This window comes from Maniola hyperantus, chromosome 1 (assembly GCF_902806685.2).
Source record: "Maniola hyperantus chromosome 1, iAphHyp1.2, whole genome shotgun sequence".
Classification (NCBI taxonomy): domain Eukaryota; kingdom Metazoa; phylum Arthropoda; class Insecta; order Lepidoptera; family Nymphalidae; genus Maniola; species Maniola hyperantus.
The window spans coordinates 6,149,592-6,172,546 of record NC_048536.1 but is presented as its reverse complement, the minus strand read 5'-3'; the positions used below and the strand labels follow the sequence as shown (position 1 = coordinate 6,172,546).

General features: G+C 38.3%; 3 protein-coding genes across 5 annotated transcripts in view; 1 reads left to right on the top strand and 2 right to left on the bottom strand.

Moving 5' to 3' along the window:
- The window catches only part of Ziz (dedicator of cytokinesis protein Ziz), a 63,198-nt gene that overhangs the window by 18,947 nt on the left and 21,296 nt on the right, over nt 1-22,955 (top strand). For both annotated transcript variants that reach the window (XM_034972738.2, XM_069503811.1), the window contains 7 exons: nt 1,038-1,255; nt 1,545-1,781; nt 2,309-2,469; nt 3,277-3,397; nt 3,862-3,957; nt 4,413-4,543; nt 5,033-5,174. In XM_034972738.2, the coding sequence (XP_034828629.1) occupies nt 1,038-1,255; nt 1,545-1,781; nt 2,309-2,469; nt 3,277-3,397; nt 3,862-3,957; nt 4,413-4,543; nt 5,033-5,174 (1,106 nt within the window). The remainder of the gene's footprint in view (nt 1-1,037; nt 1,256-1,544; nt 1,782-2,308; nt 2,470-3,276; nt 3,398-3,861; nt 3,958-4,412; nt 4,544-5,032; nt 5,175-22,955) is intronic.
- On the bottom strand, nt 5,345-15,943 carry LOC117986062 (venom acid phosphatase Acph-1-like). 2 transcript variants are annotated; one of them, XM_034972914.2, is made up of 10 exons: nt 15,833-15,943; nt 13,921-14,036; nt 13,078-13,145; nt 12,044-12,151; nt 9,760-9,841; nt 8,824-8,981; nt 8,261-8,443; nt 7,659-7,779; nt 7,099-7,346; nt 5,345-6,337 (listed from the first exon to the last, which is right to left on the bottom strand). In XM_034972914.2, exons 1-10 carry the CDS (start codon nt 15,865-15,867, stop codon nt 6,191-6,193), a joined length of 1,266 nt encoding a protein of 421 aa, XP_034828805.1. In that variant the 5' UTR covers nt 15,868-15,943; the 3' UTR covers nt 5,345-6,190. The 2 variants fall into 2 exon arrangements, with proteins under 2 accessions (XP_034828805.1, XP_034828872.1); XM_034972981.2 differs by lacking the exon at nt 15,833-15,943 and adding an exon at nt 14,687-15,017 and having other exon boundaries at nt 5,346-6,337.
- On the bottom strand, nt 17,126-22,512 carry LOC117986211 (prostatic acid phosphatase-like). The gene is made up of 7 exons (XM_034973081.2): nt 22,259-22,512; nt 21,630-21,740; nt 21,314-21,556; nt 19,514-19,696; nt 19,322-19,442; nt 18,677-18,888; nt 17,126-17,660 (listed from the first exon to the last, which is right to left on the bottom strand). Exons 1-7 carry the CDS (start codon nt 22,418-22,420, stop codon nt 17,499-17,501), a joined length of 1,194 nt encoding a protein of 397 aa, XP_034828972.1. The 5' UTR covers nt 22,421-22,512; the 3' UTR covers nt 17,126-17,498.

The following is a 22,955-nucleotide window of genomic DNA, read 5'->3' as shown; positions in this document are numbered from 1 at the left end:
CACTGTGTGGCGCTAGTGTTGTCCAAAGTCGGTGAGGTGTGACACATCACACCACATCCGCGACAACATACCTTCTATAATGCCCCAGAGTAAGCAACTGTACCTCTGCGCTATACGGTATCCCAAGAAAACTTCTATCCTTATTTTATTTTATTCGTTTTTGCAATCAACAGCGATATATACAATATAATTTTACATAATAACAGACTGAAAATAAGGCCAAATAGGATTACAATTTTTTACAGATTACTTAAATAGATATATTAATTATAAATTTATAACAGTACGTTTGATAATTTAAACAAGCTTTACAATAATATAATAATATGAAAATATAAAAGTCAATTAACTAGTAAAAATACCTAGTAGGTGATTCACAACATATGTATGTGTGTGTCATTTATGAAATAAATGAAAAGGGGTTACAACCCTCAGCAATGAGGACGCAAAGGGAGAACTGTCTCGTACTTCTAGTGGCTACCACGAGCCCCCGAGTTTTTTAGCAACGGAAACTGCGAAATCTCCGTACTAAAATTCCATCGCATCGCGGGATACCAGATGGATACGAAGTTATACTCTGTCTCGCTCACTCACATAGCATACAAGTTCCTTAAAATGAGGTGCGTTACAACGCTATGTTGTGCGTTGTTTAGCTATCAATTCTTGGTATTTATGTCCCTATCCCAAACATCCCTTAAAATTTTAGATTCAGTATTAAATTAAGGATCCCTTTATATATAGGCATTTTAAAAAATCATGAGGTTTCTTAGACAATTTTTGGGGGAAAAAAACTATTATTTAAGAAATAATGTCCAACAAAGTTTGTAGCAACTAAGATGTCCACGGAACTAGGGTTCACATAGTTTTAAACAAATGTTTTAAACAAGTATTTTAAACAAGTATTTTAAAGAAGTATTTTTAACATGTTTTTTATTTTAAAAAACAGTTTTAAATAGTATTAAAAATGTTCTAAACAAAAAATGATTTGTTTTCAATCCTGGTTTTAACACGCTCTTGACCAGTTTTTGTTGTTGCAGAATATGCGCAGAACAATTCCAATACGTGGGTCGAAAGAAGATCCTTTCAGATTTACGAGTGCCATCGCCGGACTGTAACGGCAAGCCCAAGCCGATGAAGGCCAGGACCTTGCCGGCTAGGATGAGTCCACCGGACTTTTCCAAGGAACCACCTATTATTGTGGAGAAGAATAATACTGTCAACAGGGAAAATCTAGTCAATACATCTGTTACTACAGGTCAGTTTTGAATTAGATTCGAAAATAGTACTTTTTACGCGTTATAACGTGCATAGTGCACACAGAAATCTGTCTAAGGTATAAGAAAAGTATCTGCTGTTTTAAATACCGGAACTGGGAACCGGAATCGCCAATTTTGAGCTACTCACTCATACAAAAATAATTCGATATAATATGTCTAGCGTCCTAACAACTTAAATAAAATTGTAATGCTATGCAATCTGTATCTGTTTTTACGTAAATCTGAATTTTGTGATAATGCATTAATTCTAGTTTAATTCATTCACAGAATTAGAAATGATGTCGGAACACACGGTGCTATCCGCTGGTTGCCTAGCAACGGAGGTCGGGCTCACGATCATCGACCGAGCGTGTCTGTTCATGAGGAACCTCGGCGTAGCGGAGGGCGTGGCGGCGAGGCCTTACCTGAAGTTGCTACTGTATCCGCAGAGTGACACGTTGTATAAACATCTCTTTTCCGCACTACGCGCATACATCAATCAGTATTCAGAAACTCTATTTGAAGGTGTGTATCATTCAAGTTGGAAACCTGCATAACTGAGAGTCCTCTATAACGTTCTCAAATGTGTGTAAAGTCTGCCTATCCACACTTGGCCACCACCTCCCATGGCCCCACCAACCTCGCGGTTATATGGGCCGAAACGCGGGAGGGCGCCCGTTCGGTACTTGCTCGGTGGCTCTTTTCCGGGGCGCCTTCTTGACTCCCTACAAATTTTTTCTTTCCTGCCCTTGTCCCTAATTGGTCTTTCTCCCCTTTCTGGGGCAGACGTACACAACACGCAGATCCTCGCGTGCCCCGCGGTCCGGATCCTTCCTACAAACCCTTCTCATTCTGAGAAGACACCCATGCTCAGTAGAGGGCCGGCAATGGGTTGATGATGATAGGCCGAGCGTTTTTTTTAATTACATTCCAAGTTAGCTCTTGACTGCGATCTCACCTGGTGGTAAGTTAAGATGCGTGTCGGGCGTGTAGGATTGTGTATATTCACATTAGCATTTATGTAGAGATATCTTAAGGATATGATTTGTCAGGTGGCAGCACGCTCTGTGCCGGCATCGTGAGCTCGGTGGTGAAGCTGTGCGAGGCGCGCGCCGCGTGGCTGCGTCGCGAGGCGGCGGCCGCCTTGTACCTGCTGATGCGCGCCAACTTCCAGCACGGCACCGGAGGAAGCCTCACCAGAGTCCATCTGCAGGTCATATGAAACCAGTAGTCTTACGGCACGTTATTACTGTCAGAGTTTGACCATCTCATTTAATACTCGTATAATGCATAAAGTTTGAACTCACCCTTAAATTAAGAACTAAAATCGAACTTTTCAACATGACAGTTGACACATAGAGCAAATAATATGGCGAGTGAGTTTTCAAAATGTACGTACTACAGGCTATATATTATACAGGCTTCAATGGATATGTGGTGAAGTAAATGTGGAAGAACAGAAACATCACAAAAGCTACAAAGATCGGGCTCGTTCGAACACTGTTTTTCCCAATTTTTTTATACGTGCGGAAGACTAATGCTAGTAGTCTCATGCACCGAATTTTGTATCAACATCTGTATACTCCAAGACCTCGGCATTAAACAATATCTTTCGCCGTTAGTACAGAGTCGCAGACGCGTCTCCCGGCATTCCCACAACCGAAAACGAAGTTCAAAACATTTTCTTGATTAACTCTTGGCCTGAGTCAAAAGACAAAAATCTAAGGCCACAAAACAATTGCGTCTTTATCTATAAAAATTCATCACACTCTTTATGCAGTATGATTTATTTTGGTATTAAATCATATTATATTTTTTTACGATTATTACAAATTACAATGTGACTCTTCAAATTGGTTATTAGTAGTCGATGTATATCGATGGTTTTAGTACAGTAGTTATGATTGATTGTATTGTATAAAAATATGTTTTGAGATATCACGTTTGGCGTTGAAGAAATACATTTTCTTCATTATTATCGCATATTAATCTCATATTTAGCTGTATCTTATCTGCACAGGTAATCATAGCGGTGTCAAAACTGCAAGACAGTTCGACAGTGCTGAACTGCAACCGGTTCCAAGAGTCGCTCTCTGTGATCAACTGCTTCGCGACGGGCGACAAAGCTATGAAAGGAACAGGTAAGTCCCAACATGAATGTATTACAATAATTGATTGTAGCGAAATTAATGCTATACTCGTTTTGATTGGTTTAAAGTTTAAATTTGTAATTCTTATTTTTAGGGTTCCATACCTCAAAAGAAAAATTAATGTGTGTTCATGAACATAGTTTCAACTTTCAAAGTAAGATTAATATACCAAGTGTAGTAGTAGTGGTAGTATTCCCCAATCATAATGAATTAACTGGGTAGCTTAAGAATTATTGCTAGTACATTGAATCTGTCTATAAAAATTGTCATTACTTAATCAAGTCCGATTATCTTTAGTTGTAAAAACACTTTTGATTGTACAATACATGTTTGAGAACGTTGTATTGTATCACGTTCGCAGTTTGTGAGTGAAGTGTGAACTCGTGAAAGTAAAAATGTCTTTTGCAACTGCAAAGAATTTTGTAAAGACTCCGGCAACTGTTACCGTTTCACAGGTTTGTCGAGTGAAGTGGCGGAGCTGATGAGACGCGTGCGCACGGTGGTGGGTGCGCGCGCTCGCCTCGCGGGCGTCGGTGGCAGCGCAGGCGCTGGTTTGTTTCCTTTACTTTTTCATTTTATTTTTGTATTCTTCTCTTTTTTGTAGTCGTATTAATCATTGCTGAGGGCCGCAACTCCTTTCCATAATCACATAATGGCAGGAGTTCTCTTGGGATAATAATGCGGTGGGTTCAAAGATCCTCCCGCATACAACTCACTAAGAGAACGAGATTTGGATTCTTAGGTTTGTACAATTAATAATTATCAGATGTTAGTCATGATAACCGGGGCCGACGGCTTAACGTGCTCCCCGAGGCACGGAGGAGACGAAGAGGCCTTTGGACTTCCAAAGTGGGTCACCCATCCAGTTACCAACTTGGGTCAACGTTGCTTTACAATCGCAATCGATTGAAATTCGTTGTCACATCTAGGCCACACGTCCCTCTATCTTGTATAGCTATGCACATTTCTTTGGTTTAACTGAGTCCATTTATGTACCGGTCTGTAGGCGCCGGCAGCGTGCACCTCGCGGAGTTGCAGCACGCGCTGGCCGCGTCGTGCCGCGCCACGCCGCGCCTGCGACACGCGTGGCTCGCGACCCTCGCCGACCACAACTCGCGACAAGGTGACCATGACGAGGTAATTATGGCCACGGCCCTTGGTACCTAAGAATCATTTCTTTAAAGTTAATGAATTTTTCGCGCTCGCTTCGCTCACAAATCTGGCCCCTGCTTGTTTATTTAACAAAACTTATAAGAAATCAAGTGCTATCACTGAAAATATTATTCAGTAGTCTCTGGATCTGATTCCCTGTTCGCTTCATTATAAATAAGCATCGTTTCCGTAAAATTCAAGGATTTTAACAAAAAATCACACAAATGCCATTAAAATCGACGCTAGCGTTCCGCTTTCATGCCCTAAACAAAAAAATTTGTTGTTTAACACAAGAGTTACCTATTTAAGTAATTTATTTGAACGTTCATTTGTGTTTTATTTTGTTGCGAAACTGTCTCAAGGGGTGTCAATCCAATAATTCGTGTAGGGTGTTGAGTTTGTTCGGGCCGGCGCTGGAGACTCCTCTTAAAACTAGAAAGTATATTATCCTTTAGCATTATCATTTAATTGCAGGCCATGTGTTGTCAGCTACACATAGCGGCGCTAATGGCGGAGTACTTGAAGCTGCGCGGCACACAGACGTGGGGCGCGGAAACCTTCGCCGATATCTCCAAGAACATTCCGCGGGACGAGACCGGGCTCAAAATAGACGAGGGTAAGTAGAGAAACCACTTAAAGGTTGATTCATGTTAGGTCATGACAAGCAGGGCCAAAGAATTATAGCGTGGTAACTGGTAATTAATAAACTAATTCATGCTTCACCGTCACGTCCGCGCAAAAAACTGCTGACCGTTTCCTGTTCCGGTCCTTACATGATCTAACATATATCCACCCTTACTGACATTGCCAAAAGATTTTATATTGAAAATTCAAACAATTTACATCATCTAATTGTAATTACTTTTAAAATCTATAACTTAATACCACAGCATTATAATCACTAGCTTACTTTTTGTTCGTATCGGAAAATGTGCCACTTTACTATTTATAACATATCGACATTGAACTGGCAACATGTCCTTATCTCAATTTTTTGACGATTTTTACGCTATTTCGTACGCGGTAGTGCCTAGTTTGGAACAAAATTTCAAAGCATGTATTCTAACGAGGCTTCGCCTTCACTAACAGGCGTATAATAATTGTCACTATATTTTAGCCGAAGGAAATAAGTTTTCCCTTCATTCTGTTAAGTTGTTAAAATTGAGATAGAACCGGTTGCCAGTTCACAGTCAATATGTCAAAAAATAGGGGGAGAGAGTCTTTGCAATTGATAATAATAGTTATTGTTTGTGCAATGGCTTTAACAGTAAAAAATTCATAATAGTGCATTATTTAACTAGCCCATTATGTTATTATTATTACATATTTCAATTCAGTTACGCAAATGTGAATCTTTTGTTTAAAATATAGATACAGTACGCGGCAGAAAGTAATGTACATCGACCTTTAGATAGGAGATAGCAGATATGTAGAGCACTGTCTCTGTCGTTGAGACCGAAAAAACGTCATATAAGTATGAGTGACAGAGACGAGCCGAAGTTAGAATGCTAAAGGCCATTTACATTACTTTCGGTCGCGTACTGTACACTGCTTTTTAAAGTGGCACTTTTTCTGAAATTTACTTTACCTGTGCTTTAAACTAAATACTTTCACTCATTGGGTAAGTTATGCCTATGGAACTAGAGTGCAGTCTGCCTTGTAGTCGTACGACACGATATATTTGGTGATGTCGGTGAAAGTGTCCAGCGGACACAATGCGTTGCATCCGGGCACCTCCATCAAACGAGGCTCCGCCGAGTCGTCGTCCCAGTAGTAAATCTAAAAAAATGTAAAAACTTGTTGATAATGAAAATACTTATAATGTGTGAGCAAAATCTTAATCCAATAACGTACAGCGCCTTTAAATCTAACTAATTATACAACTGCTCAAAAAAGGAGTGTAATGTTTTTAGGGTTCATGTATGTTTGTATATGTGAGTTTCTTTATTCCACCATCACCTCTAAATGCCGAACAGATTTGGATGTATGGGGTATCGGTAGAATCCTTACTATAACATCATCACTGACTATAATTTTGTTGAAAAAAAATTAATTTTGCAGCTGTATTTTCAAATGTGAAAAACATGTATATTAGAAGTGATGCAGTGCAATGCGCAATGGGCTTTTTGAAATTATGTATAGTACGCTACAGGTCGAGGTATATGAGGTGGGGACGCCCCGCTCACTCGCACGTCACCCGCGCTCGCCCGCACCGGTTTAGCGTGGGGGCTGTGCGGGTGTGTGAAGCGTTCTCTCCCCGATTGCCATCTCGACCTGTCACGTACTATATATACTTGTTATGAGAAAATGTGTTTTTTGATTACACAGATGATACTGTGATAAAGTCCATGTTTATTTTTCAATTATTATGAGTATAGATGTGCCTTTATTGAAATATAATGAGGATGTTGACAAAAATTAACTTTTAATAACTAGGTTTATGAGCGAAGATTAATAGCATGTCTTATATGCGAATGAAAATACCACCTTCGGTTTATCTATTGCTGAAAAATGTAATACATAATGTAAAATAAGCTTACCTTAAATCCAAACCGCTGTCCATGACTCAAAGCATTCTGTTCCTTCTTGCCTTGGCCAGAAGGTAGTTTTTCGTGCAGTTCGAATAGTAAAGCCGCGCCAGGGTCGGGCAGGCGCGGCGGCGGCGCCACGCAGGCTGCCAATAGCGCCGCAACCGATACCGGGGTGCCGATTCTCACTATCACTTTAGGGCTCGCAGGGTCCCTCGTGTTCCATACTGCTTCTTTTATTATTTGCTGTAGAAGTGCTCCTGTGAAAATTAAACAATGGTTTTGACTTTTGATATAAAGACTATTGGGGTAAAAACAAGCAATGTGAATTATATAATCTTCATATTCATTTGCTGATATTTCTTGATAAAATTTTGTGCGAAATATTGGATTTATTTGTCCTCGCTGAAGCTCAATTGGCATCAATAATAATAATTAATTTAGGTCGTGAATTAAGTGAATGAAATGATTTTTTTTTTCGCCAATTTGAATCGTTTGTATGTCTTCCTACGTCCATTACATTAACCAGAAGTGCGACGATGTACGAACATGATTACTAAAGAATCACTTACCTCCGCTTAGCTTTCTTAGAAGATTATTATGAAACATCATTGAGTACTCCAGTCTAGCAACATCCATGAGTTTTCTCTTTACATGTTTTGCCCATTTAGGGTTTGCAACCTTTATATCATCCTGCAAACAATAGAACAGGTTATATAAATAATTTTTAAATACATATAAAAAATTGCAGAGCCTTGTCTCTATAAATATCGCGCCCTGAGCGCCTTTGACCGCTACGCCATGGTTCACTCATTCTCGGTGCCGACAGATAAATGTACATCATTTCCGCAGTTTTTGATATGTATTTAAAATTAATGAGAAATTTCCTCAAGCTGTAGATAAAAACTAACAAAAAGTTTTTAAATCCCGTGAAAACTCTTTGATTTTCCAGCACAAAAAGTATCCTATGTCCTTCCCTGGGATGTAAGCTAAGTCTGTACCAAATTTTGTCAAAATCAGTTAAACAGATGGGCCGTGAAAACGTAGCAGACAGACTGGCACATTTTCGCATTTATAACATTAGGTATGTATTATTGTATTTTGAAAGAAAAAAATTGTCTCCACTATTACCAAACTGGAAAAGTTTTTCCAAAAATTGAAATAACTAACATACCTGTATAACAAATAAATTATTTAAATTATAAGCGTCTTGGGGCGTACTGAAGTTGGTGGCCGTCATGAGCGCAATCTTGTGGAAGAGATCTCGATACGGTATAAGTAACCCTTCTTCTACGAACGCCTCCAATAGTCTCTGTTTCTCTTGGCTGTACCGGGGACAGTTTTCTTCATAGAGTAGCTAAAAAGTAACTATTTATATTTACGTCTGTCATGTGACATGTCCTCTTGTATTTCATTTTCTAATAGGTGCAAAAATTTCATCAAGCTTACAAAATTTTATATTATCAATAAAATAAAATAAAAATTGATTTTAGAAAAACTTGGAAGTTACATAGTTAATCCGTTAGTCAGGGTATTTCCTCCGGGACGAGCCCAAAGTGAAGCACTGAAGCGTTCTTCAGAAATCTCGTTTCTTAAGCTACCCGACGTTTTTCCTTGGACGTCGGGTAGCTTATGAAGATTTTCTCGTTCCCGTCCCGTTTACAAAAAAAGGTGGTCCGTCAGTTACAGCAGTGACTATGGCTGAGACCAAAAACTATCGTCTAATGGACTTCTTACATAGTCCTCATTCCTTGGTGGATAAGTGTAAGGCACCGGCTGCCAGTTCAAGGTGTCGTTCCACACCTGGTCGAGTGGTGGCGGCCACAGGCCCGCGGCAATCAGTAGCGCTGTCATCTTGCTTAGATTCGTGTCTGAGGCTATGACAATGCTTTTCTCTGTAATCAACAACAAAATTCTTCATGTTTTATTTTAATACCCGCCCCGGCCACGCTCGGGCGAAATTTCTGAATATTATAGAGTAAACCTATAATGTGGTAGGTACGAGTATAGGTTATTAATTTATCTTTTTACTAGATGATAGGACTCTTTGATTTTCCAGGATAAGAAGTAACCTATGTGTTAATACAAGGTATAATCTATCTCCATTCTAAATTTCAGCCAAATCCGTCCAGTAGTTTTTGCGTGAAAGAGTAACAAATATGCACACACACATACATACACACAAAATTTATAATATCAGTGTGACATGAAGATTTTTCTAAAAGTTTATAGTCTGTAGGTTTCATCTGGAAGATGCTCAATATTTTGCTTAATTTAAAGTTGACGACCTCCCTGGCGCAGTGGTAAGCGCTGTTATCTTTATTATTAGTGGGAGGTCCCGGGTTCGATTCCCGGCAGAGCTGAGGTTTGGAATTTTATAATTTCTAAATTGGTATGGTCTGGTGGCATCACCCTACCGGCAAAGCCGTGCTGCCAAGCAATTAAGCGTTCCAGTATGATGCCGTGTAGAAACCAAAGGAATGTGGGTTTATTAGCAAAAACCTGCCATACCCCTTTCAGGTTGGGCCGTTTCCCTCTTAGACTACATGCACTTACCACCAGGTGGGATTGCAGTCAAGGACTAACTTGTATCTGAATAAAAATTTAAAATACTCCTTTCCTTTTTTAGTTTAAGGGCTATTAGAATTTAATCAATAGTGTCCTATTACTCACCAGCTTCGTAGATAGGTCCTAAGAAGTCGTTATATCTTTTTCTAAGTAATGCGCCCATTTCGAATGTCAACAACTTTCCTTCCTGCAAAAAGTACAAGACATCTCATCTCAATAAAAATAAAAAGCTTTTAAAATATATTTTATTAATCGTTATGTATTGCCAAGTTCGTGCTTATGCTTAACTTCAATGGTGAGCTCCCGAAAATTAGTAGTTTTATACTAATGCTTAATTACTCTTACCTTACATCCATACTAATATTTACGTATTGCGAGTTTATTAGGCGAAAGTGTCTGTGCATCTATCTGCTAGCTTTTCAGGGCCCAACAGTTTAACCGATTTTGACGTTTAGTATAGAGTTAGCTTACATTCTGGGGTAAGACAATTTTTATCCCGGAAAATCAAATAGTTCCCACGGGATTCTTAAAGGCCCACCTGTTTTATATGAAATTTGATACAGAGGTAGCTTGCATCCCAGAATTCGACATAGGCAACTTTTTATCCCGGAAAATTAAAGAGTTCCCAAGAGATTTTTAAAAAACCTAAATCCACGCAGACGAAGTCGCGGGTATCATCTATAATGTCAAGATAAAACAGATTACTAAGATCTACGATTTAACATACAAGCTTTTAAAGTAACATAATCAAATCAGCGATGCAGTTGTGTTGAAAAGTGATAAAATAGAACGAATGCTTTTCTACAAATTGATTGTGACGTGCGTTGCAAACGATATATCATTGTTAGGCACTGACAGCAATCTACGCCTCTCGACACCTCGTTCCTGTTTAAGGCACCCGCGACCTTCAGGAGTGGAGCTCCCTCTTGCCGCACCGGGAAGTAAGTGCTTCGTTATCGACCTATCTTGACTTGTACTCTACTGTCGTTTATAAGGAGGCACTGAACAGCAAACGTTTACATCCCATTACGTATTTAGCATGACATTCAACCTTTTGTTTTTGTAAAATTCTCCGTTTTCCCAATTACGGCAAGGGTTATGTTTAGATGTCTGTTTATCAATTCATCGATTTCCTCATTATTGCTAAACTACTCAAAACATCGTCTATAAATAAGGCATCGTTGCATTTCTTAGGCTGAGATCTTTGGCTTTGCTCAGATTTTACTTATAGTTAAAACTAGACTTTATGTTAGAGACACAACTCTGTTTTAAGCTGTGATAATAATTTCCGTCCTAGTGGATATCTACTCTTTACAAAGAACACACCCTCCTAATTTCATGTCTCTAGGACCAGCAGTTTAGATTGTGCGTTGATATATAAGTCAGTCAGTCCGTCAGGAATTTAAATTTTAGATACATAGAATAACAAATTCCTTATTTTGTTTTTAACTAGCTCTAAATACATTAGGTTTTGCGACAGTACGTCGCAATATGAATTCCATTGTAAAATTAATTCAATACTACTGCGCGAACATTACAATAGGCAGGCGTATCGATACGGGCATTAGATTAATTCGCCGAACAGAGGAAACACGCTGAAGTTAGCCTTTGTTAAAAGTCCACATCTCACGACTATGCGGAACTGATTAATGAAAACGAGGACGTATCGGTATTCACTGAATGCATTTCACATTCAATTTAATTAATTAAGATAATATGTTATGGCCCAGACTCTACATCAACATAATTTTATTTTACACCAAAATCTAAAACATATTGTATTCTACATTCTAATATGCATTGTTGCTATTTTGGTTTTGGTTATTATCACTATACCTACCTAATCGTTAAAAAAGTGATAGTTAAGACGTCGCTCGGCCGCCTCCGGGGGCGGGGAGTCGATAATGCATCTCTAACTTTTGGAGCTATGTGCATTTTAAGCAATTAAGTATCACTTGCTTTAGCGAAGGCGAAGGAAAACTTCGTTAGGAACCTGCATGCCTGAGAGTTCTCCATAATGTTCTCAAAGGTGTGTGAAGTCTGCCAATCTGTACTTGGCCATTGTGGTGGACTTCTCATTCTGAAAGGAAACCCGTGCACAGTAGTGAGCCGGTGATGATGATGATACTTAATCGTTAAGCCCAAAAGTGGACCTCATACTCTTCAAAAGAAAGAATTTGGGTGCCCAACCTATTGTTTAACCAAAAAAAACCCCTACCCTTATGTGATTAATGGCAAAAGGTCACTATTTCGAGTAACGTCAATACGATGCAGAGAGAGAGAGAGAAAGAGAGACATAACTTGCATAATTTTAAACCGCGCTTGTTCTTGAAGGAAGTTATTTAATTTCACAGTTCACAAAAATATTTGCGGCAATAAAGATGCTTACGTTTGTCAAAGCTCCTGCGCCGTAAGGGATAAAAACGTGATCCGGCGGCGGTGCTCCTAACATTTCCAACTCCCTTTCGCTGGGTGTACGTTCGCCGTGTGACATAAGCTACAAACATTTATTATATTATTTACAATTATATCTTACAGAATAATATCAATGGAATTACATCGAAAAATCTCCGGTCAAACCATGACTGCCTTTCTATAAGGCATATGCCGTACATATGATTCGTTATGATAATAAAGAAATCATCTTGATAAGTTTTGCGCAAGTTATTTCTTGCTAGGTATGCTCGCAGGTCGTCCAAGGACCAAGGGAAGCCTACCATCTTAGGCTGCATCATCACTTACCACCAGGTCTGATTGCAGCCAAGCGCTAGTGTATAAATTTTTAAAAAAAACCTTTCGACCTGGATACTATGGACACAGCTACATTTTTGCGCAAAGGATCAACTGGCGCAGAAATGCAGCCAGTATAGTCCCTACAAAATGACTTCTCACGCGCCATTAACTCTATGAGTCGACTGGCATGTCAAGAGTACAGTTCACCTTTAAAATATAAGGACTAAAATCGTACTTATGACATGACATTTGACACATAAAATAGAAATGGCGCGTGAGAAGTAATTCACGCGGACATGTTTGTACAGTAACTAGCTTATGCTCGCGACTTCGTCCGCGTGGACTACACAAATTTCAAACCCTTATTTCACCCCCTTAGGGGTTGAATTTTCAAAAATCCTTTCTTAGCGGACGTCTACGTCATAATAGCTATCTGCATGCCGAATTTCAGCGCGATCCGTCCAGTAGTTTGAGCTGTGCGTTGATAGATCAGTCAGTCAGTCATCTTTTCCTTTTATATATATAGATTAAATTAGGGTAATTAAGCTTAGTTGTAATATTTTCAATTAAAAAATGTAATAAAATGAACATACAATTTTAGATGTAAAACTAAGGATAATTATCATGTCGGTTAGAAATGCATTTTTATAATACTGTAAGAAGCTATAGATACATTACTAATAAACTCACCACATGCACTTGTCGAAGTATCGTCAGTTCGACCGTAGAGTCCTTCATCAGAATCACTCCTACGAGGGCTAAATTAACAATTATTGACTATTAGTATTTCATGGGTGTTCATTCACTCTTTATATGGCCAATATCGTAGCCTACAGCAGAATCGATGATCAGAAGCAGATCGATGAATATTATTATTATCTACAGGTGACTGCCTATGGCTTCGCTTGGCAAAATATATATATCCTCTTTATTCCCTATCCCGGGGGAATTGTGACATATTCCTCCTCCGTACTCCTCGTCTAAATTATAAAGGAAACATCTGTGCAAAATTTCAGCTTTCTAAGTCCAAGGGTTTGGCCTGGACGTTGATAGATCAGCCACTCAATTTTCCTATATATAGATTTACTCATAACAAGCTTATGCTCGCGACTTCGTCCGCGTGGACTACATAAATTTCAAATCCTTAATTAACCCACTTAGGGGAGAAATGCCGAAAAATCCTTTCTTAGTTGATACCTACTCTTTACAAAGAACACACCCTCCAAATTTCATGTCTCTAGCACCAGCGGCTTTGGCTGTGCGTTGATATATAAGTCAGTCAGTCAGGACTTAGAAGTTTATATATTATACCGATTATTATTATTTACATTATATTACTATATTATATTACCTACTTTTAATTATATATTTCGATCTCCTTTTTAAGTTAATCAATGTATTTAAGTTAGCAAAAACGGCATTCTTTTTAAAGAGCTTCAAATTCAAAATTGGGAAAACATTGCAAGTATAAGATGCTTAAAGGCTGTATTCTACACATGAAGTCGGAGAAATGCAATCAAGCAGGTAACAGACCGGCGATGAGTGAGACGCCCACCAACACGCCGAGGCAGCAGCAGGTGTGTTCGGTGCGCATACCGGCCGCCACTTCCGGTGCGCTGGTCGGCTCCTCCTCGCGACCGCCCTCTTTCCTGCCACACACACATACTATAGTCTATATACCTACGTCATTTACTGCACATAAACAGATCGAATTCTTAAAGATTCAATGCAGTGGACGTCGTCAACCGATAGACGTCCCCTGCTGGACATAGGTCTCTTGGGACTTCCACATGCCACGGTCTTGCGTCGCGCCTGAATCCAGCGGCCTGTCCACCTAGTGGGAGGTATTCTAACGCTAAGGTGCGAAGTCGCCATTCTAGCAGCTTGCGACCCAAACGTCTATCGGTTTTATATCTAAGTGCCCTGCCCAGCGATAAACATTGCTCATTGCTTCTTCAGCCTCCCAACCCGCCGAGCTATGTTGTTTACTCATGTTCGGATCTCCTCAATTCTAATCTTCAAAAATTGTCCGTTAAGTGACTGAGTTTTCTTATGAGGTCTATAGTTAGCGACAATAGATATAGTAGGTATGTGCCTATTTCTTAGTTCTAGGCTAAAACCATTAGATACGGTTGAGCTTTACTTAGATTTGCAAGACCAACCTCGGTAAAAGGTCTTTATGAGATTGACTATTGGGATTTGTAAAATGTTTGTCGAATAATTCTTTTGTTGAAGTCACCATACAAGTTAGAGCTTCTCCTCAAATCTTGTTCTTCACCTAAACCAAAACAACACTCACATTTTCCTCCGCCTGACTGGCAACTCTACATTGTAGTCCGATCTTGGGTCGTGTCGTGTTCACTTTTTGCAAAGCATCCTCAAAAGCCTATGTTCGTATCATTACACAACACAATGGCGCGATGGATCGGTTTCCGAGTCTGGAGCAGCTGACACCAGGGCGGAAGTGCACTACACGCGAAGTGATGTCCCACTGAGGACGACACGGGACGCTCGCCAGATTCACGGTCGTTGCGACCTGCCGCTCAGATGATTGACTTTGTCCAATCGATTGTACGGTGTCTATTTACACACGCGTGAGCAGACATCGCCATTTGTTGGCTGTATACCTATGCTTCGGTAACGCCCTTGCCGACGTCACCCGCTATCGGAACTGCTGATTTTATCATTTTATTGGTCCCATACAAGATGATATTTTATGTGGCATGCAACTTATTGACATTGCAAGTTCAATTCTGCAAGGTTTTCTGTCAATGCATGGGATAGTAGAATTATGTTTATCCCACGGTCTTCCTCTTTGTTGTCTAGGTACTACAAAGCCTTCATTTAGATGCTTTATGACTGATTAAAGTTTTATATGAATAAAATGCAAAAATGTTTAACCATGAAAGCGATAACGGAATAGCGTGTAAACAATTCGTTCGACCCCCAGATTGGATCAGTTATTTTGTCTGATAGAGTGAATTAAAAGATAACGATGATAGTACACGATAGGGGCACCTTGCGTTTATCCCTGCCTACAGAAAGTAGGTATATCTTCTTAATTTATATTTTACTAGTTGATGCCCGCAACTTCGTTTGTCCGCGTGGATTTAGGTTTTTAAAATGCCGCGGAAACTGATTTTCCGGGATAAAAAGTAGTATATGTCACTATCCAGGTCTTTATATGCAAAAAATCACGCCGATTCATTGCTCCATTGCAGCGTGATTGAAGGACAAACCAACAAACAAACATTTTAATTTTTATGTTATTTACCTAGCCTTGGAAGTATATAATAGAAGTAGCTCAAAAATATTATTATCCGCCTATTTTTCATGGTAACGTCTATTACATTGCTATGAAATATGAATTATGAAGTAGATAAACATCACAAAATATGTAGTCAGGTAAAAATAATAATGCAAAGAAGAAAACTTAGTCACTTACTTTGAACATATTATGATTTCCTTTAAATGCACCATGGCTCACAACAAGTAAATATTACTGGTATGAGTCAATGTCATTACAAATCCATTACCTATTCAGTTTTTTACCATAATACCGCGTTAGTAGTCACTAATTTACCAATTGCTAATTTGCTACTCCTCGGGCCATATCTCAGTTGTTGTAAAATCTGATAAAATAGGCAGTAAAATGACTTGCCTACTTTGTAAACATAAGCAACAATTAAACAATACCACGTCTGATTAACGTGATGTTATCAATTTAGTTATTAATATATGTAGGTATACAAAAACCAAAATTGTTGCCAGCGGCTTCGTCCGCCTGGATTCAGGTTTTTTTTAAACCCGGTGGTAAATATGATTTTCTGGGATAAAAATTATCCATCTCTGTGCCATAGTCCATAATTGGTTAAGCTGATGGATCATGTAAGGGAAACAGGCAGACACTTTCGCATTTATAATATTAGTATGGATAAATGTCTGCCTGGTTGTCTCTTTGTCTGTTCATTACTTACGTGTTCGCGCATGTAATGTCCAACTGAGTTGAAAATTTATACAGTTGCTTTTGGAACTTGTGGAAAAGTTTCTGACATAGTACCATCAAAGTACAGGTTGTGCGCGAGTCATATTTCAACACATGCCGGGCATTTGCGAGTGTTATATGGCAGGCTATTAACTTTTAGGTGTATGTAAGATTTTTTTGATTAGTATTGCTGTTAGGTAAGTTTTTGGACTGACAGCGTTTTTATGAAGGTATTACATAATACAATATTATTTATTTATGGTTGTTGGATGATTTATAGTAGTAGTTTCATTATTCGAAACGTGAGATGGTCGGGTGATATAAGTATAATATGTAATTAAATAACAAGGGAAAAATATGTATTATTTGATGTTACCTAAACCAATTTTAATATTATAGTTACTCACAGTAAACCTTTAATTCTGTAGAATTACTGATGAGTAAAATTCTGTCGCACTGATATCGAAAATAAAAGTAAAAAAAAAACTGATCATACTATCATGAAAACTATTAATTAAGAAAAATGACAATAAAAGATCAGGTGAACTAGCCACACTGTGACTAATTCTATTGTACACAATCTATAAACTAGACTTAAATGACAGGTCTAAATATATTATCGCTATCCCTTTCTTAATGCTCCCTGCTGAGAAGATATGCACTAGATTTAGACCATTTAGTTTTGTTTAGAGATTGTATACAACAGAATTAGTCACGTTTAAATTTGTTTTGTTAAATAACAAAAAACGCAAAACATATCACAGCCGCTTTATTCTTTTTTTTTAAACAGTTGACAATAAATATGCTTATTAAATAAATTACATACATATTCCAAAACACGCTAATAAATAACAAGTATTTACTTACCATAATAATATCAATTAATAAGATAAAGCAGATATAATTTAAAATCCATTTAATGTGATGTAAGTAATCGTTTAGTTAACTGGCCTGACTCAATAGTCAAAACGTCTTTAGGACAAAGTATGCAGTCAATATAAGAAGTAATCTTTTAAACAACATAATAGATATTTTGTCGTTTATAAAAACTTTGTATTTTGATAATAAAATTGATACTACTAAAACATTCGAGCTCAATTAATTTCGCTTTCTATATCAAAAAATATTATCTGTCGAGAATTGAACACTGTTCCCCGTATTCACTCCGGGAAAGTACATTATCCCTCGTCAAAGTGACGAACGTGTCGTAGTCGCAAAACGGCTGCCCCCCACAACCGGAGATTGGAAGTACAATTCCGGGACCTCCAGCATCCGGTGCGTGCACGGCCTTCGAACAAGAGAAATATAGGTATTAAGGTAACACACACACACACACACACACACGTATTTTTAAGTTTCATATTCTAAATTTAGTTTTTTATAAAGTAAGTGGTTATTTATTAATGACGGAGGAGGGAGATCGGGGACCCTGAGCTGAGATACAGGTTTTGCAAACTTACTTCAGGGTCCCTGGCACAGTTTTTAAAAAGACCTTTGTAGAACAAATAAATCATTTCATTAAGAAATAACTGTAAACTTCAATTTAGTAAATAATTCTCTTAGCCATACTCTATCCTCGGAGAGAAGTTAGTATAGGGCTTGGTTGGTGTCTCAAAATGGTTAACGATCACTGCATTTTTGTATGTGTCATTTGTATGAGATTTTGTAACAGAGAGAGCCCTATACTAGCTTCTCTCCATAAAAAGGCTTATTTTTGGTTTTTAAACGGGGTAGAAAATAGAGATCTGTAATTATATGTCAGAACTTATTGGCTGAGACGTTTGGCACAAGTCGCATCGCATTGAGATAATATTTGGATATTTTGATACAAACAACCTCCGCGGGGCGCGGGCCCTCTCTTACAACCCGCTTCTCATCCACCAAAAATATTGCATCGAACTATACCTATCTGACATCCTGGTTGATAGATTGGGTTACTTATGTGATATCAACACAGCAACCTACTAAAACATCTTAGATCACCCATAGCGCTTATTCGGTGTCTCTTGAATTTTCTATGAACGAATCAGGTCCTACCTGGCATGAATTATTGCTTTATCTAGGAATAACCCTATGTCTATACCGAATGTTTGGCGCAAATGAAATAGGAAGCGCAAAGTAATTCTTAATGTCAATTCAGAAACAGTTAAACTATCTCAGTACCGCGAAAAAATCAAGGTTAAACTATTGAAAGTAGCAAAGCGTGAAAGTTTCATTTCCGCACATAGATTGAATTTAGGCTGTTTAAAACATTGAAAATTGTTTGAGTAAAAGGCACCTAAGTACTAGATAGAGAAAACTTACAGTAAAACCATACTGCCCCGTTGACAAATGCTTTCTAAATTCCAACAATATCGCTGAGCCATATTTGGGCTGGTGTGGCTCGAAAACTCCTATGCCCGCCATAAGTGCAGCTACGTTGTTCTCGTGTGCTGAATATAAGTGCAGGTTGGGCTGCTCGCGGTCTCCCATTCTTGCGGCGTTCGTCGCGTTCAATATGTCCGTCAGAAGAATTCCTGCAATCAATGGGTTGTTTTTACCCTTTGCACATTAAAAACATTAGAATGTTCAATATATTTAGCCTCAATAGCTCAACGGTTACAGTGGCGGACTAAATTCTGAAAGGTCGGCGGATCAAACCCCACCCCTTGCACTATTGTCGTACCTATTCCTAGCACAAGCTTGAAGGTTTACACTGCGTTAGAGGAGAAAGGGGAATATTGGTCATTATTATTGTATTGTAGCTAATATTAAAAAAAATTGAAATAGATCTAGCTGTAATGCCGTATAACGCATAAAACAGTATCAAAATAAATGGTACGAGTATGTACTATGTTCATTGTTCATGTTTTACACAACAGTTTGCTTGCTTCCATGACCTTCAACTCTATAGCTGGTTAGGGTGAAGTATATTAATTGAATGTGATATAAAATCTGTGGTTTTTGTACCTGTTGCCAAGCGTATTAATTCACTGTCATAGAATTCACAAGCATATTCAATCTTCGTCATTTCTTTGATTTTTGGCATCACTTCTTGTGCCCAAGCTGGAGGTTTCACTCCTACATTTGCCTGAAAAAATTGATATTAAAAAAATCAAAAGATTTGCGTAGAAATATCACTGCTTTTTGAAAGATACTTACTAAAGCCTGGAATAGGTTATCTAAATAGAAAACGTCTTCTGGTGTGGATATATTCGTTCCTGTTTTTAGACTTAAAAAATTGAACAGGCTCTCATAAGGTTTTAACCACTTCTGAACCTCTGGCGACCTATACACCTTCGCCCTTAGGTGCAGATATCGCGGGCAGTTGTAGTAGTAGAGTAACTGCAAAAATAAAACATACTAAGGAAACTTTTACTAACTTTAGATGGGTAGATAGATACTTTAATAATGATAGACTCGGGCTTGAGTTTTATTGTTTAACTAGCTTATGCTCGCGACTTTGTCCGCGTGGACTACACAAATATTAAACCCCTATTTCACTCCCTTAGGGGTTGAGTTTTCAAAAATCCTTTCTTAGCGGATGCCTACGTCATAATAGCTATCTGCATGCCAAATTTCAGGCCGATCCGTCCAGTAGTTTGAGCTGTGCGTTGATAGATCAGTCAATCAGTCAGTCAGTCACCTTTTCCTTTTATATATATAGATCACGTGTTTTTATCAGGTGCCCAGGCCCTGAATCGCATGATAAGTTTTGATTTAGGTAGACCCGAAAAACCGGAATGACGAGCAGTTTTTTTATAACAGACTTTGATGATCATCAAGAATTATTTCTGATTTTAATTTGTATATTTAAATTCCTTATACCTACATACATATTCATTTTTGATCGTCATGCTGAGCGCTTAATTTATACGAGACTTATAAGGATCTTTACACTTTTTCGACTCGTTTTAAAAATTCCGAATCTACAGAAAAAAAGAACCCTTATAAAATCATTTTGTTGTCCGTCTGTCTGGCAAGATCCGTCAAGGAAATCAAAACTTATATGGTACTTCCCGTTGATCTAGAATCATGGAAAGGTAGCAATTTCTTTTACCCAATAGGTACACGTAAAAAATCCGAAATTGTGGCAACATTACAAAAAAAATTTTAGGAGTTTAATGTTATATATCTTGTACGATGGTATGGAACCCTTTGTGTGCGAGTCGAACTCGTACTTGACCGGTTTCTAGGGTTCCGTACCTTAGGGTAAAAACGGACCCCTATTAATGTAACTCTGCTGTCTGTCTATCTGTCTGCCTGTCTGTCTGTCTGTCCGCGTGTCACAGGTCTCTAGCTCATAGACGAAATGAGTTACTTACCTGAAATTTTGGTATTTGGTGTAGAACGTTGACCCAAGACCAAATATTGCATTAGAAATTCAATTGAATTATTTTTTAGGGGGGCTCCCATACATGATTAGTTTGTGGGTATCATTGTTTAGAACTCATTAAGTACGAAATTTTTTTTGATCCTTTTTTATCTTAAAAAATAAGAAAATGGGGGGCCGATAAAGTGTTTTAGACCATTTTTGTGACGGGGGCTATCTTAAAAACTAATCTAGTAAGGAATATGAAATTTCAATCCGCCATATACCTACTGTATTTAAAGCTGTGACCAAAACAAACGATCATTTTTGTGTTTTTTTTTTTCACGGTCTACTTATTGCGTCGTTCTACCTCGGGGAAAAAATATTTCATGCACCCAAAATATGATGTTCATAATTATGTACGGAACAGCGAGGCAGGTTTTTATTTGTTTATTATTTGATTTCTTACACTGGAATTCATAGTCAAGATAGGGGATCCTTTAGAGGACGATTCAAACTTCATGCAATGCATTAAGGTTGTGTATGACACGTGTCATCTGAATCGTCCTCTAAAGAAGCCCCTATTTTGACTATGAATTCCGGTGTTAACAGCACATAATATAATGAATAATTAATTTGTTTTTACTAACGTCATCGTCCTCATGAGGTTCCGTGTTGTAGGGCACTGGTTGCCAGTTCAAAAATGGATTCCACCTTTGTGCTGTGGGTGGTGGATACATAGCAGCCAGAGCAGTCAAAGCCGTCATCTTGGTACGCGCGTAGTCCGTAGTACGAATAACAATCTCATCAGGCAAGTACAACTTGGATATAAGTTTGTTGACGTAGCGTTTTTTCAAATATTCACCAACGCGAAAGCCTCGCTGCTTGCCTTTCTGTTTAGGATAGAATAATTGCTTTATCGGGTATTTTGGACTTTGTAAGACGATTTTGGTTTTTGATACTTACGTTTGTTAAAGCTTTCTTGCCATAAGGAAAGAAGATGTTATCATTGTTATTGTCCCCAGGAAACTTGTCTAATTCTTCCTGATCCGGTGTTCGGTCACCGTGACGAATAACCTGACATCGATTGAATATGATTTTAATCTGTGTAAAGATTACCTTAACTACGTGTTAAATAGGGGTACTTAATTAACAATTATTATTCCTGCGTGTTATCTCGTAAATTACTAAAACAGTGTATCGCCCTTAAAATGACAAACTAATCGTTATCGTTCAGCTTAGCTAACCTACTCAATGTCGTGTATATTTTTTGTGGGGTTCTAAAAAAAGTGTTGGATCTCATTATACCAAAAAATGTTTAGTAGTAATTAAATGATTAACATAAAAATTAAAATGTAGTAGTCACAGAAGCTGTAGAAGTCTTCTGAAGTTTTTAAACAAATTACTGAAATTACAAATAATATGACAAATAAAAAATATTATTACATGATTGTCGTAGTAGTTGTAACATTTTATATTAGGCCTACAACATACTTCACACCAGACACCTTTGTATCTTGTTCGAAACGTAGGTTTTTGTGTTCTACATACAGAAATAGGTATCTAATTTTTTTATACAAAGGTGAAGGACGTACCACAAAAGACATTAGGAGTTCAGTGTCAGTCAAGCCATTGTCAACCGAGTGGATCTCATTGTTGGGGTTAGTTGTGAGCCCAGCTGTCGTAGTCTCCTGTGCTTCTTTTCCGTCACCATATACAGCCACTATCATCAGAACTATGACATATACTGATCCCATTATACTATGACAACAAAACCTAGAGTGAGTTTCTTATCAGCATTATCTACGCGCGTTCACGAGCCGAAATCGACTGCCATATACTCAGGCCTCCACTCCATTTATATAGAGATTAAGTACATCTATTGAGGACCGGGGCCGTACCTAGACTCCGTGCAAAATTATATCGCACACCAGTTGTGATACGACATACCTACCTATCCAATATCCATCCAGTAAAAAATTACATACAAAACTTATGTTTTCTCAGGTGATATCTATGTATTTGCATTGTGTTCAACCTACCGGACTCACAGCGGAGACTTACGGCGGTTACGCACTCATCCGATCCAAGTCCGAGAAAATATGTTCCTTTTTGTTGTTTTGTATGGGAGCTTATGATATACATATATCGTAGATAATCGCTGGTATTCTCACGGATGACGGTCAGAACTCGGATGACGGAAGTGCAGTGCGTAATCGCCGTTAGTAATAGGGTCCCGTTGGTATCCTGCGGATACGGAACCCTGAAAATTGGTACAAGTTTGTTGTCTTG